The sequence below is a fragment of the Grus americana genome, chromosome 25 (assembly GCF_028858705.1).
Source record: "Grus americana isolate bGruAme1 chromosome 25, bGruAme1.mat, whole genome shotgun sequence".
Classification (NCBI taxonomy): Eukaryota; Metazoa; Chordata; class Aves; order Gruiformes; family Gruidae; genus Grus; species Grus americana.
In genome coordinates this window covers 5,054,433-5,067,538 of record NC_072876.1, presented here as the reverse complement: position 1 = coordinate 5,067,538, position 13,106 = coordinate 5,054,433, and the positions used below count along the sequence as shown (strand labels likewise).

Below are 13,106 nucleotides of genomic sequence, written 5' to 3'. Positions count from 1 at the left end.
CATCTGCCTGCCCTGCCGTTACGTGTACCTGTCATGCAGTGTTGGTCCTACCGTGTTTAAAATGCATCTTCTGCTCTGTTTTTAACGTGGGGCTGCGTGCAGGAGTGTTAACTGGGAGGCTCGCTGGAGATGCTCGGAGCAGTAACCCTGTCCTGCCCTGCTTTCTGGCTCCTTCAGGTGGACGTGCCCTCTCTTGTGGGGTGGTTACCCCACAAATCTTGCTTTGAGAGCACAGCATTCCTTTACACTATTGTATCAAGCTCAGTTATGACATTTATGAGGAGAAAACCCTGTAAGAAGGAATGAAGAAAACAAAACTGAGGATTTGAAATTCGCTTCCTGTTTATACCTTTGATCATGGAAAAAACCAGTTTATCTACTAGTACACTGCACAGTGTTTGATGTAAAATGAAAAATTTACAATGAGTTGGTTAAAAGCCTTGCAGTAATCAAGGAAGAAGAGTGATTAATTCTCTTAAGGGGTCCACGCTTCATACGACCTACTTTACAGCTGCAGCATGTCTCACTGCTGCATTGGTACCAGAATATGAAAAATCTTAAAATACACCCCAGGAAATGGAAAAGCCACGCACCTGAAAGAAATGGACTGGCCAAAATGCTGGGCATTTTTGAAAATAGCTCTCCATAACAGTGTAAACACGTAAATATACAAATGCCGTAAGTGACAAGTGTTGCTGAGGTGCAGGGTTGGTAAGTACCTGCCATATCCCCGCTCTCAGGCTGGCATCCTTACCGCTGCGTCTTCCTCTGCCTTAGGAAATAGTAATGTTTGAGTTCTTACTGTTCTCCCAAAAGTTAAAACACACAGAGGCCTGTTGTGAAATGATACTTTCTGATTTCTCATTGGGGAAACAAAATCTCCCGAATTTCCGACCTGCTTCCGTTTAGAACAAGTGGAACGGGGGAAGGGAGAGGGAGTGAAATAACTTGTGTGCTGCTCTTATCTGAGTTAGCAGTACGTAAATCTGCTTCTGAGTTAGAGATTTGATTCCCCCCAGCCTGTAATTGCAGCGGATGGGTGCTGTTAGGACACTTTGTACCCAGTCAGATAGAACGATGCGAGCCTGTTGCCCGGGATGATGTAGTGAATACCGAAGGCTATAGCTGGGGTGATCTCACTACATACATTACAGGCTACAGATGTCACCTCTGCATATAGACTGGGCAAGGAATATGATGCATTTGGCCCTTTTCAATGTGTGAAAGTAGCCCATTGATACTGCATTTTGTTTCTAATTTCCTGTATGCTTTTGTTGTTGTTCACTACACTAGGGTTCTCATCTTTATTTTGCTGCAGTGTGAATTCAGGTCAGCCAGGAACAAGGTAACAGCACTTTTACACTCCAGGTCATTCATCTCACTCTGATCCCTCCAGTCAGTTTTTCCTCGAGATACATCACAGCAGTTTGAAAAAAGGTATTGGGGGAAGTCAGTAGAACAAAGCTGTCGTGCAGAGCATTAAAACTGTGAGCAGAATTACAGAACATTACTTCCAATATTTTATAGGACTTCACTGCTTGCTGGTAGGTCTTGCCACCTTCTGAAGCCCATTTCACATACGGCTCGTTCAATGAGGGTGAACGTAGCTGGCTTCACAACGAGAATGAATGCTCTCAGCCATAAAATTGCTTGGTTTGTTGGGATTCAGTGCCTGAAGCCCAAGATTCAATAGCATCAGCACAGAATTCTGCAAAAAAAAAAAAAAAAAAAAAAAAAAGGAGAAAAAGGGGGCGGGGGTTGTTCAGAAGCAACTCTTTCAGCCCAGAGTATGGGAGGTTGCAGCGTGACGTGGTTTCATGTAGGAATGGCTGTTTCAGAGTACAGTATTCCGCTGTAATAGGGAAAATTCCTTATTACTGACATAGTGGTGAAACAAATCACTAGTGAAATGGTGGAGAAAACTAGATAATGCAACTGTAATTTAAATATGACTGACCAATGTATAATGGATCATTAAACTGGAAACTGATGATCTATCACCCAAAATATGCATCTATATTGTATGATTTTGTTTTCCTAGCTTTTCTTTAAATTCTGGAGGGTTTGGAGCTTTAGAAGGAGCTTTACAGAATTCCTGTTCTGCAGGGCCATGTGATAACGGCTGAGCACTTTCTCTGTAACAATTATGGGAGAAGCTCGCATAAAACTTGCGGAGGCTTCAGGTAGGTTACAGGCTCCACTGAGAGTACATCCTTGTAAAATAAGGAGTATGTTCATAACGAATGGATTGGACTGATGGTGATGATGGAGTACTTCTCCAGTGAAACTCTAAATTTACATGTGCAATGTAGAAATACAGTGAAACTGGTTAGTTGTTTGTTTAGATGAAAACATGGTGATAAGTCGTATTTGTTACTGTACGCAAATGAATTAAAGGCAGGCCCGTTAAAAAAAAATAAAAAAACATTATCAAGGATCTACTTATAAAGAATTCTAAGCTTTAATTAGCAAATTTTATTTAAGTGTTATATGTACGATCTTGGAAAATTTTACTTGATAAAACCGTCTCTTTAACAGACTTCATAAGTAGATGTTAACTAATACATAAAAAATACCCTGTATTGTAATCTCAATTTTGACAAGAATAAAAAGAACCTTGCACTTCTGCAGATTTCATCACTGGTCTCAGCAAGAGCAGAATCCACTTGCCTCCCAGCTCCCACTGTTCTAAAAACATTAGAACGTTTAATGTTTGCTTTCTACCTATCTGTATTTGATTATCCTTTTAAAACGATGTCGAGAAATGGTCTTGTTAGAGAGTGGTTTTCCAAATCAGCAGATTTGGGTTCCAGTTCAAGCCCTGTCACTGACTGACATAATTTCAAGCCGCGTATCAGATAAAATCTCTTATCTCAGTGTGTTACGCGTTCACCCACCAATGGTTTCTGAGCGCTTCCTTGCTGTTGTTGAGTTTATACAGAAAGCATCTCGTGAACTTCACAGTATGTTTGTTTTGAAGCCGTACCATCTTTCTATCAGATTTGGAACTGCCTTGCTGAGGCTTGAGATCCGGGGCACAAAATGCTGACAGCATTCCTTAGCTCTCATATTTATTATCCCCCCTAAATATTTTGAAGCTGAAGTCGTTAATGTTCGGTGGAATGCGGAACAGCCAAGCGAGTGCTGCAGTAGATCCCAAAAACATCTTGATTAAATTAGAGGGGAGGTGGAGGGGAGGAGGGCTGGAACAAAGAGGCTGTTGAGAAGCTGGCACAGCGTGCTGGGAATTTATGTTCCAGCGAGGGGTGGCAGCAACCTACAGCTCTGCACATGGTGCATATACACCCAGTTGTAACAAAGGAGTATGTGTGCATGTGTGAGCGTGTATGTTTATGCATGTGCATGCATGCTTAGGGCAGCTTCTTTTGCTTTCCTGTTTTGGGCTGAAGAAAAGGCTCAAAAAAGGCAGCTTGCGAGAAAAATACTGAGGTTACAAGTTAGCACTCCTGGGCAACGGTTCCTGTTGTCACTGCGCTGAAATGACTTTCCTGTTCTCTTGGGTGCTGTTGATAATTTTCCTGATTTGCAGAGAAAGGAAGCCGGTGTTTATCACTGATGGCCGTACCTTTGCAGCAGCAGAGGTGAGGTGGTGCTGGCACCCTGCTCTCCCCCTTCCCCAGCCCAGGGTGCAGGGTGGGCTCCCACGCTGTGCCATCTTCCAGGAGCGTTAGGGATGCGTATCAAACTAGGCAGTCGCCCAGATCAAAAGGACAAGTGTTTAGCCCTGATGGGGTAAGAAGACGACGAGGTTTGTGGGGACACCCCCTCCCCGCGTGCACACACAGTCTATTATTGGAGCCAATTAGATCAGATTTTGCTGCACAAGCCATTCCTCAGGCTTTTTAAGGGATGTACAGATGGACTGTAGTTGCAGGTACAGCCAGGAATAGGTAATAATATTTATCAGATTTTCTTTTGCTTTTATTTATTGCTTTTTCCTAGAGGATTGTTTATAAAATTCTAAATCATTCTAAACTCTGTCTGCCTCTGAAAAACACAATGTAGAATTTGATACGGACATGGAAAATGATACCTGGGGATGTTTGCAACTGCAGAGACGATGTTGTTGTTTTTCCTGGGCGTGCATTTTATTCGTAATTCCATGCCGCATTCTAGTATGATCTTGAAATCTGTTGTGCCTGTATGGCAGTGGTTAAGGTCAGCAGCCTTTAATCTGGATGCACTTTGAACTCTGTGGAACCTCAGAGAAGTTCTCTTTGTGCATCAGGTCCACCACCTTCGACAGCACTCAAGCAACAATTCTTTTGCTGATGTCCAAGGCATTTTCTTTTGACTTTCCCAAGCCAACAGTTCTGCTTTCTCCAATGTATTTGCACTTATCAGGCTCAGCTAGCTCAACTTTTTTCTCCTAAACCTTTTTTTTGGTGTGTGGAATCAGTACTGGGATCAGCATTAAATTAACAATGTTCATTGCGTAGCTCTTGTTTTCATGACACCTATGATCTATCTTACCTTCATCTTAATGTAAGGTTTTTTCCAGTCCAGCAATCTGGCGGTTTCTTTCTTGAGAGCTCATTTGGAAGCACAAAGAGTTTTGTGTTTTGACAATTTGGCACTTACACCTCTTCTTTTCTTCTTCAACCTGAGTATGCATTAAAATATTCATTTTAATCTATTTCGCATAATTGATGCTTCAGCAGTTTGTACAGTGAATGAGCAATTTTATGTAAGAAAAAAGCAAATGGGCTGAAAAGAGCCGGGTGAAAGGCAGATGATTGGTCCAGTCCAGGCAGTTTAACCAGCACAGTGAAGCGTGCTGCTGAAAAGCTCCTTCTGTGTGAAAAGTTCAGTGCTCAGGGCATTTAAAACAGACCCAGCCAGTCACTTCCATTAATCATCTCCCATGTTGAGAAAAAGGCAGTCATAACGTCTTTGCACCCTGTATCGCTGCAGTGATGAGCAGCAGCTTCAGCTTTTTTTTCTGCTTTGAGATGGCAAAACTGTAGATCTTGTTTCTGCACTCTCTTGGAGATTGGGAATCGCCAACGTTTTTCTTTAATTTAAAGACTCCTCAGAAAAAGCAGGATGCTCCCCTTTGCCAGTGTTTGTGTCAGACACTCATTTTTCCAGCAGCCCATCTGGGGAGCAGGTTTAGGAACATGGGGCTGGAGCGTATGAAAATGCAGAGCACCTCACCTTGGATGCTTCACGGTTGACCATGCTGACTGCGATGCCAGGCTGGTCTGAACGGGTCACAACATACGTAAACAGTCTATAATAAAACATCTATCATCTCAGAAACACAGTAAACTATGAGCACTGCTGAACTGGACGGTATTCAAAAAAGGATAATTTAAAATAAAATTATATAATTTTTCTCTTTTGCTTTTTATCTGTATGATGGTTTTTTCCTTTTTCTCATGGCTTAACGCTATCTTGACTTCTTAGGCAGAAATGCTGGATTAAGTGTGGGTTTGTCTGCATCACCTCTTTATCTTTTTCTTTTACTAACCCAGTAGATACTATATACTCCTAACGTGCAGAGCATGAAGGTTCAATCAGGCAACACTAACTTAATAGGTAGTGAATGAGTAAAATCTATAAACTGAATAAAGTTATTCCTGTTACATGTAGCAGTAGATGCATTGGCCCTTTCTAATTAGTGGGGAAATGTGGAGAAAACATAATTATTAGATTATGAGTTTTTAAGCCTGCCTGTTTTTTTGTGAGTAGAAATGTTGGTGTAGAGAGACAAGACGTTTGTTTTCTTCCTTAGCTTCTCCAGTTACTCACCTGGATGTCTTTTATTAGTAAAACCTCAGAAAAGGTGGAATTTGGTGTGCTTTTATCTCTTTCCTGTACCTCAGAATGATTAGAGCTATGAAATTACAGACGGGGGTTTGAAAACATTAATGATTGTACTGCAAGGGCTAAGACTGCATTTCTGAGATTTCTGTCATTAAATACTCATGACTGTTGGGATTTTTTCCGGTTAAACATTTTATAGGAGCAAAGCTGTTGAAGCTGGCTGGCTCCCGTGCAGCCCAAGCAGGGACATCATTAGTGACTGTCACTTGGAGATGGATGCGTCCTTTCCACTTGGATAGTGCGTGCCGTTGGCTTTCTGTTTGTTTTCGACAAGGTAGCAGATCCCGGTGTGTCTGTCTGCTCCGATCTCTCCATCCATTGGGAATGATGCTACAACAAAAACCTTCAGGACAGACTTCACCCCTATAGCTTTTCCCTGCGCTTTCCGGAGCTGCTGGTCTGATTCCTTCCCTCCCACCAGACAGACAGACGTTTTGTCCGATGGCTGACAAAGGCAACTCTGTTTTATACTTCTTTCCCCACCCCCTTTTCCCCCTATTTTGGTACCCAGCTTACAAGGTTGACTGAAAAACCTTTTCCTCCTGTACTGGGCTGAACCACATTTCATATAAGAAACAATAATTCTTAAGTTTGGATTTTTTGAGGGATCTTCCCCTTCAATTGTCTTTTGGGCCCAATATGTGGCTTTATAAAACAGTTGATGATCTCTCGTTTTCCCTCCTCTTCCTTTTTTCCACCTTAAAGGATGCTCTGGTATTTTTATAATATGTGGCAATCCTGGCTGCATGCTACAAGGCAGAGATGGATAGCCAGCTCTCCATCAGAATGGATATGGATTTTCCTGGAATTTCAAAGAGATGATCAGGCGTAATAGTGTGACCGCAGAACAGGGTTTAAGCATTAAGTTAAAATCATTTCAGCAGCCTGTTCGGGTGAACAGGATAACAGTTGGGACATCACTTCTTGGAGTCTTCAAAAGCAAAGAGAGGAAACATCTGTTTGGGTCTAAGTGTAACTTTAGTGGCTTTAATCTCTGTCAATAACTGTAGGCTGCAAGATGTAAACTGTATTACAAATATAGAGATTTTTCTTGATCGCTTATACTCCTGCTATAGAAGAAGGGGATTTGTTAAGGTTGGTGTGCATAGCAGTGCTCTGCCGTGGCAGCTGGAGCCGGCGGGGCTGGAGAGTGTGGCTGCACCTTCGCTTTGCTTTGCAAGGTGTGTCAGCAAGCGCTGGCTCGGTCTGCTTTTTGATGTGTCTGAATTTCTCAGCTTTTCTCATGGAAGCTCTTCAGCATGCGAACAGTGACAGCTTTAGCATGAAATCCTGTCTCTAACGAAGTGAAGATTAAGAATAACATTGAACTCATTAAGGAACTTGCTTCGCCCTCCTTTGCATACAAGCTATATTGCATGCAGAAGCACCTCTTCAAAGAGGGTTTTGCATACAGACGTGCCGTCCGTCGGTAGTTATGGATGCGCATCTTTGGGCATTCCAAGTGACTTTATTAGAAAACCAGCAGCATATCTGTTCCTGCGTTAGCTAAAGCCAAATGTTCGTCAGCACCAGCTCTCCATGTGGTACTTGAGTCCAATAGCAATGTAGAGGTGCTGGCTGCTTGTTACCTAGCAGGGAGTTTAAATAAGTAAATATATATATTTTTTTTTTTTAGATCTGACACTTGGCTGCAGGCGAGTTCGGGTGTCAGCCGGTTTTGACAACCAATCGTGTCTATCTGTGGCTTGGTTTTTGGTTTTCTTTTTTCCATTCTGCTGTTTCAGTGCAGGAAACAAGTTCATGAGTCACAGAGCCTTAGGTTTAACTGTACAACTCACTACTGCAAGTGTCCCCCAGGACAGAGTGATTTGTGTTGATATGGTTAAATTGTATTGTCGTCCTTGTAGTTTAAAAAAAAAAAAAAAAAGAGCCAATTGCTTTGTCTATTGAGGTAAATCCCGTATTGATTTAAAATTTGAATGGCAATGGAAATATATGCATGTAAAGCCCTGTCAGAGTAATTTTTTTTTTTAATGTTGATGTGGTAGTTCTTTTTGTAGCTCTGGTAATGAAATACAGAAGCGAAGGAACATTTGCCAGAGGAGGCTAGAGGATGTAGTAGGCTATTGTATTTGTGGAAGAAGACATAAACTTTTGGTAAATCTCATGGAGCTCAAAGGAGAGATTTTGCATCTGAAAGCACCTTTTTTTTTTAACTCTGAGTGTCTTTATCATACCAAACTAAAAAATAAATACATTGACATTGACACTGTGCTCAAAAATAGACTGCAGGCTTTGTATAGTCTTTTAGCACAAACTCTAGTTGGATCAAAGCATCTCCTGCAGTAACAACAGGCAAAAAGACCTGCTGTCGAGTGCATCTTCCTGCTCCTCCAGGCTTCTCTGTGACAAACGCTGCTCCTTCAGCAAGCCATTTCCACTCCAGTATCCAGAAGTATCCAAGAGTGGCTGTTGTCCCAGTGAATCTGAGAAATAGATTTAATAATCTGGGTGCAAGGCTTATCAACAAGAGCTAGCAGACAGTGCAGTAAGGTTTCCCTCCTGGATCCATCTCCGTAAGTTGTAACACCGTCAGACCCCATCTGAGCACCCTCGTTTCCTCGAGAATCGTTGTGGTGGGATGGCACTGGCAGCTCGTGGTGTGCGTGTGGCCTGGGGACAAGGAATAAGGACAGGAGGGGCAGGCAGTACCGATGGGCTGCGAGTGAGATGCAAGGTCAAAGGAAAGAGCGGCCGTGCTACTACGGAGACGGGAGCGAGAAGGAGGTGGCGGCTGGCTCTCATCGCAGCCTCAGAGTCTGGCTTTGTCGAGGAGGTACCTTACATCAGCAAAATTGAAGTATTGCCTTGTTTGCGATATGATATTCAATAAGGAAGATCATTCCTGTTAGCTTTCTTGTCCTGCATTTCTTCAGCTTCCATACCAAGCTGTCCTAGAGTCATAGTCTTGTTTAATCCTGCTAAAATGGGCAAATCTATCTGTTTCCAGGCTTGTAATGTTGAAAATCCCACATTCTCTGGAAATTTCCCCTATTTCCATACTGTAAGGCTTTTCTGACTGTGCATACATAGCATTTCAGTTTATTAATACTGTTTGTGTAATTTGACCATAAGTGGCTCTGGGCTGAGCAGTTATTGGATTTGCTAGCATAAATAGCAGTGCTTAATTGAGCTTAAATTATTTGTAGATGCGGAGCATGCTCGCTTCCTCCGCCTTTTTACCGTCTTCCCCAATTAACTTTCATTTCTCTGTTTTGTTGCAGAGCAAGGAAGTGGGATTGCAGCTCCAGGAAGACTTGATGAAGGTCTTGAATGAACTCTACACGGTAAATCAAACTGACTTCTTGGCATCTTTTCAGGCAGAAGGAAGAAGTGTTTGACTTCTCCCAGCCTGCTGTTACAGCAGAGGCTAAGCACCATGACTGATAAATGTCTGCAGTCTTTGCAGTTTGAGGCAGCTTGTGTTCACCAGCCTATAGAGCACCATAAATCTCACTTTTTCACTCTATCCTTATATTGTTTCAGCTCTGAAAGTGTTGGTTCCACTTCTCAAAGCTCTCACCTTAGTGCACACCTGCTACTAGCTGCAGTCTTGGCTTTAGAAAGAGTAAGAGATATTAGAATTATTTCCAAATACACTAAAAATCTTCAGTCCGTGGTTTTGTGTGGTCTGAGCATACAGAAGGCAGCAGCTTCAGCGGGGCGACCCACTGCGTTTATTTGTTCCTCAACTCTTTCAGCAAAACAGCTCCCTTTAGAGTAATCGGCTTCCATCTGTGCTTTTTGCTTCTCAGTCTATCCATTGGAGACACCAAGAAAGAGGCACTGCCTCGGGAGGGGGAAGGAACGTGTTCTTAAAAGTTCATATGCTGCTCAGGGATTTTTTCTTTTCACGTAGATGAATGGAAAAGCCTGTTGTTTGATTAAATTCTTGCTTTCTGCAGCTGTTTCTAGGCTAGTTCTCTTTTTAAAAGCAGAACCTACACACGGTTTTGTTGCTGAAAATGTCTTTTCTTTCGTCCTTCCTTAATGATACATTGGATCATTACACTGAGGTACATGTTCAGGGATGTTTCTCAAGCCACGGCATATCAACCTGGTGATGAAATTCTGTATTAATATCAATGCCAGAGTATTAGGGGGGGTCCCCCTGAAATTTCCCATACCAACAAAATATATAGAAGGGAATTATTTCCCTAGAGCCAAATATTCAGATTAATCTTTTTAGGAAAAAAGGGAGCTCAGGAGTAGGAAAAAATGTTCTTGCTGCTGAAATGGCAGTTGAAAAGATGAGACTCTGAATCCAGTTGAAGATTTTCCTCCTTTTCTGCATTAGTGTTTAGCGCTGAGTCTTTTCTGTGGGCAAAGAGGGTTTGTGGTCCTCAAGAGGAAAGCCAAGATCGAGCAGTATGGTGGAAGCTGGAGGCGCTTTGAAGCTGACCTGTGGTCCGACGTACTGTCGCTGCTGTTAGTACAGCCTTGATTTACAGTAGTATGAGCAAACTGCCTTGTGCTCGTGTTCCTGAAAGGTAGACAGACCATTTCCTTTGGGTATGAAGGTGGTTTTGTAAACGTAGCAGTGCTGTCATCAGTGCTGCCTACTCTAGAAATTATTTTTTATTTGAGGGCACCGTCTGATTCAACTTTTGAGTCATGTACTTGGATGGGATCCTAAGGAAGAATATAGATCTGTCTCTAAACACAGACTTTTAGGAACTGAGATTTAGTTTGAATCCAAGTTCACATGGCGCTAAAGTTGATAATGTGGCTGGTTAGAGGAGAGATGCATGTAATGTATTTCTGCATGCCAGGCTCTGACAGATCCTTGAGCCAAATCCTGAGTCCTGCAATTTCTCTATCACTGGAAGGAAGACCACCTAGAATTCAGCCTTTGATAAACAAAGCAATGTAGCATGTTAACTTTTTTAATGTCAGTGCTAGGAACTTGAAATCTATTTATTCATTCCCTCTGCTGTAAAATTTTAAATTGCCCCTTTACCAGTAAATTTCTTTTCCTTTGAAAAAGCCGCTTCTGCTGATCATATTAAAAGATATTTCTTGCTGGACTCAATCACTGGTAGAATTGTTTTTATTGGTACTTTTAGAAATATTTCCACCTCTTCTTCTGCTGGGTATCCAAAGGGTTTGCAGAATCCCTATTTTCAGGCAAAACGGTTATGAACAGTCTTTAGTTTCCCAGGACTGTTATAACCTCCAAGTTTTTGTGCCGCTTTGTCCTGTGCAATCAGTCCTTGACTGTGCTGTTGCCCTCAGCAGCACCAGTGAGTCAGCAGTGACCCCATCGCCAGGCGTGGGGCAAGCAGAGCTTGTGGTTGCCGATGTGGCACCATCAGCAGGATAAAATCATTAAAATTGTGATTTCTTTTTCTGCGTCTCTTGCTTTCTGCCAGTTCCACTTTCAGTGATAGAGGAAAAGAAACTACTTTGCATCTATTATTATAAATGTCTGCTTTACAGTCTAAGCATATGCAGGAGCTGAAAGTGTGTGTAAATTATTCAGAAAGTCTCTCATACTGGCTGCATTCACATTCTCTTTCATGTTTAAATACAACGTCTCTTTGTATCTGAGATCCTTTGCTGATCACCGCATAAAGAGCGAGCTTGCGTCCTACTTACGTAAAATTATGTTATGGTTCAAACTAAGGTGAAATAGGTATAAATGGATTTTCATCTGAAATAAATCAAATGATTTGCAAGTGGGGTCTTTATTAATGCTGGAATGACACTATTGGGGTCTGCAACTGTGCTTTTTTTTTTTTGGTCCCCTATCAAAATTATATCATAATAACATTTGCTTTGGTATGTGAATTTGAAATGCTTTGCATTTGTGGATTAAAAAAGGTAGTTTATATATTATATCCTTAAGGTTGTTGGTTCTGTTTTCTTAGCACAAAGCTAGATGTGAATATCCTGTGAAATAAATGGGGTTTTCTTGTGACTTTGGGGGATATTTTTCTGTATTTACTTAGGAAAAACATGCTATAAAAAAAGTTGTCCATATAGTACAGGGTCCAGGTCTCCCTGAGTGCAAGAACCACACTCTTACTAATATTTTTATTACATAAGGTGAACAGAAGTACTTTAATTGAACCTGAGTCGCTTTTGCAGCCATTGTGTTCAGACTTGATTTGCATACAGTTCCTCAAGACTTGTGATGTTTAAAGGACTGATTCATCCAGATGAAAGACTGATAGGCATCCCTTCTGAAACCTTACCTGCTGATGAAAAGCTATCATTTTCCAACGTTGGCATATAATTTCCTTTGAATAGTAAGGAGGCTGCGTTTAGTCTGTGTCTTTTTTTGGGTTTTATGACTCCTTTATTGGATTGTACAAGAAGGCGCATGCCAGAGTTAAACAAAGAAGCAGCTGCAAAATAATCCACTTTGATTTCAGATTCATTTTGAGAGCCACACTTTCATTTGTGCATCTTCTGTCATGCTTTTTTGAGATGAGAAATTGCCCTGAGTATTTTGCCAGCTTAGATATTTCTGATTTGTAACCAACAGCCAGATCTGGCTTGCTGGTCACTGTCCAAATGCCTTTGCTTAGCTAGTACGATATCTTGCATTTAATATAAACATGATGGACAGCTATTGTAAAATAGTTATTTCAAATAAACTTACTGTTTTGGGGAGTGTATTGGCCAAATTAAAAAAATTAATTTTTTAATCATCAGCTTGTGATTTTATTTTTATTTTTTTTTTATCCCTGAGACTTGATCATGCAGAAAAGTAAGGCAAAACATCTGTATGCCTAGTTTGTTGGTTGGGTAAACCCATTTCTTTCTCAGCAAATCAAACTGAGGTGCTCTCTGATTCTTGTGTATCGTTTTCTGCAGGTTATGAAAACCTACCATATGTACAACGCTGACAGCATTAGTGCTCAGAGCAAACTGAAGGAGGCAGAGAAGCAGGAAGAAAAGCAGATCGGGAAATCGGTGAAACAAGAGGACAAGCAGACACCACGCTCCCCTGACTCAACTTCCAATGTCAAGTTTGAAGAAAAACATGTTCGACGAAGCTCTGTCAAAAAAATAGAGAAAATGAAGGAGAAGGTACTTCCGTAGCAGTGCTGCTGCTTGAGTAGAGTGCTTGAGGGGGACCTTTGCAGTAGTTCAGCACAGGAGCTACCAAGTTCCCTCATCTGTGGTGTTCAGATGCAAGCCTCAGGTTTTGTACAAGTTTAAACATTCGGATTTAGGAAAGGCAAAAGCTAGCACCAGGTTTCTTTTAGGACAGTCAGATACACATT

General features: G+C 41.6%; 1 protein-coding gene across 10 annotated transcripts in view; it reads left to right on the top strand.

Moving 5' to 3' along the window:
• SRGAP2 (SLIT-ROBO Rho GTPase activating protein 2) overlaps positions 1-13,106 on the top strand; it is a 119,160-nt gene that overhangs the window by 60,582 nt on the left and 45,472 nt on the right. For all 10 annotated transcript variants that reach the window (XM_054803719.1, XM_054803718.1, XM_054803723.1 and 7 more), the window contains 2 exons: positions 9,096-9,158; positions 12,694-12,909. In XM_054803719.1, coding sequence (XP_054659694.1) covers positions 9,096-9,158; positions 12,694-12,909 — 279 coding nt within the window. The remainder of the gene's footprint in view (positions 1-9,095; positions 9,159-12,693; positions 12,910-13,106) is intronic.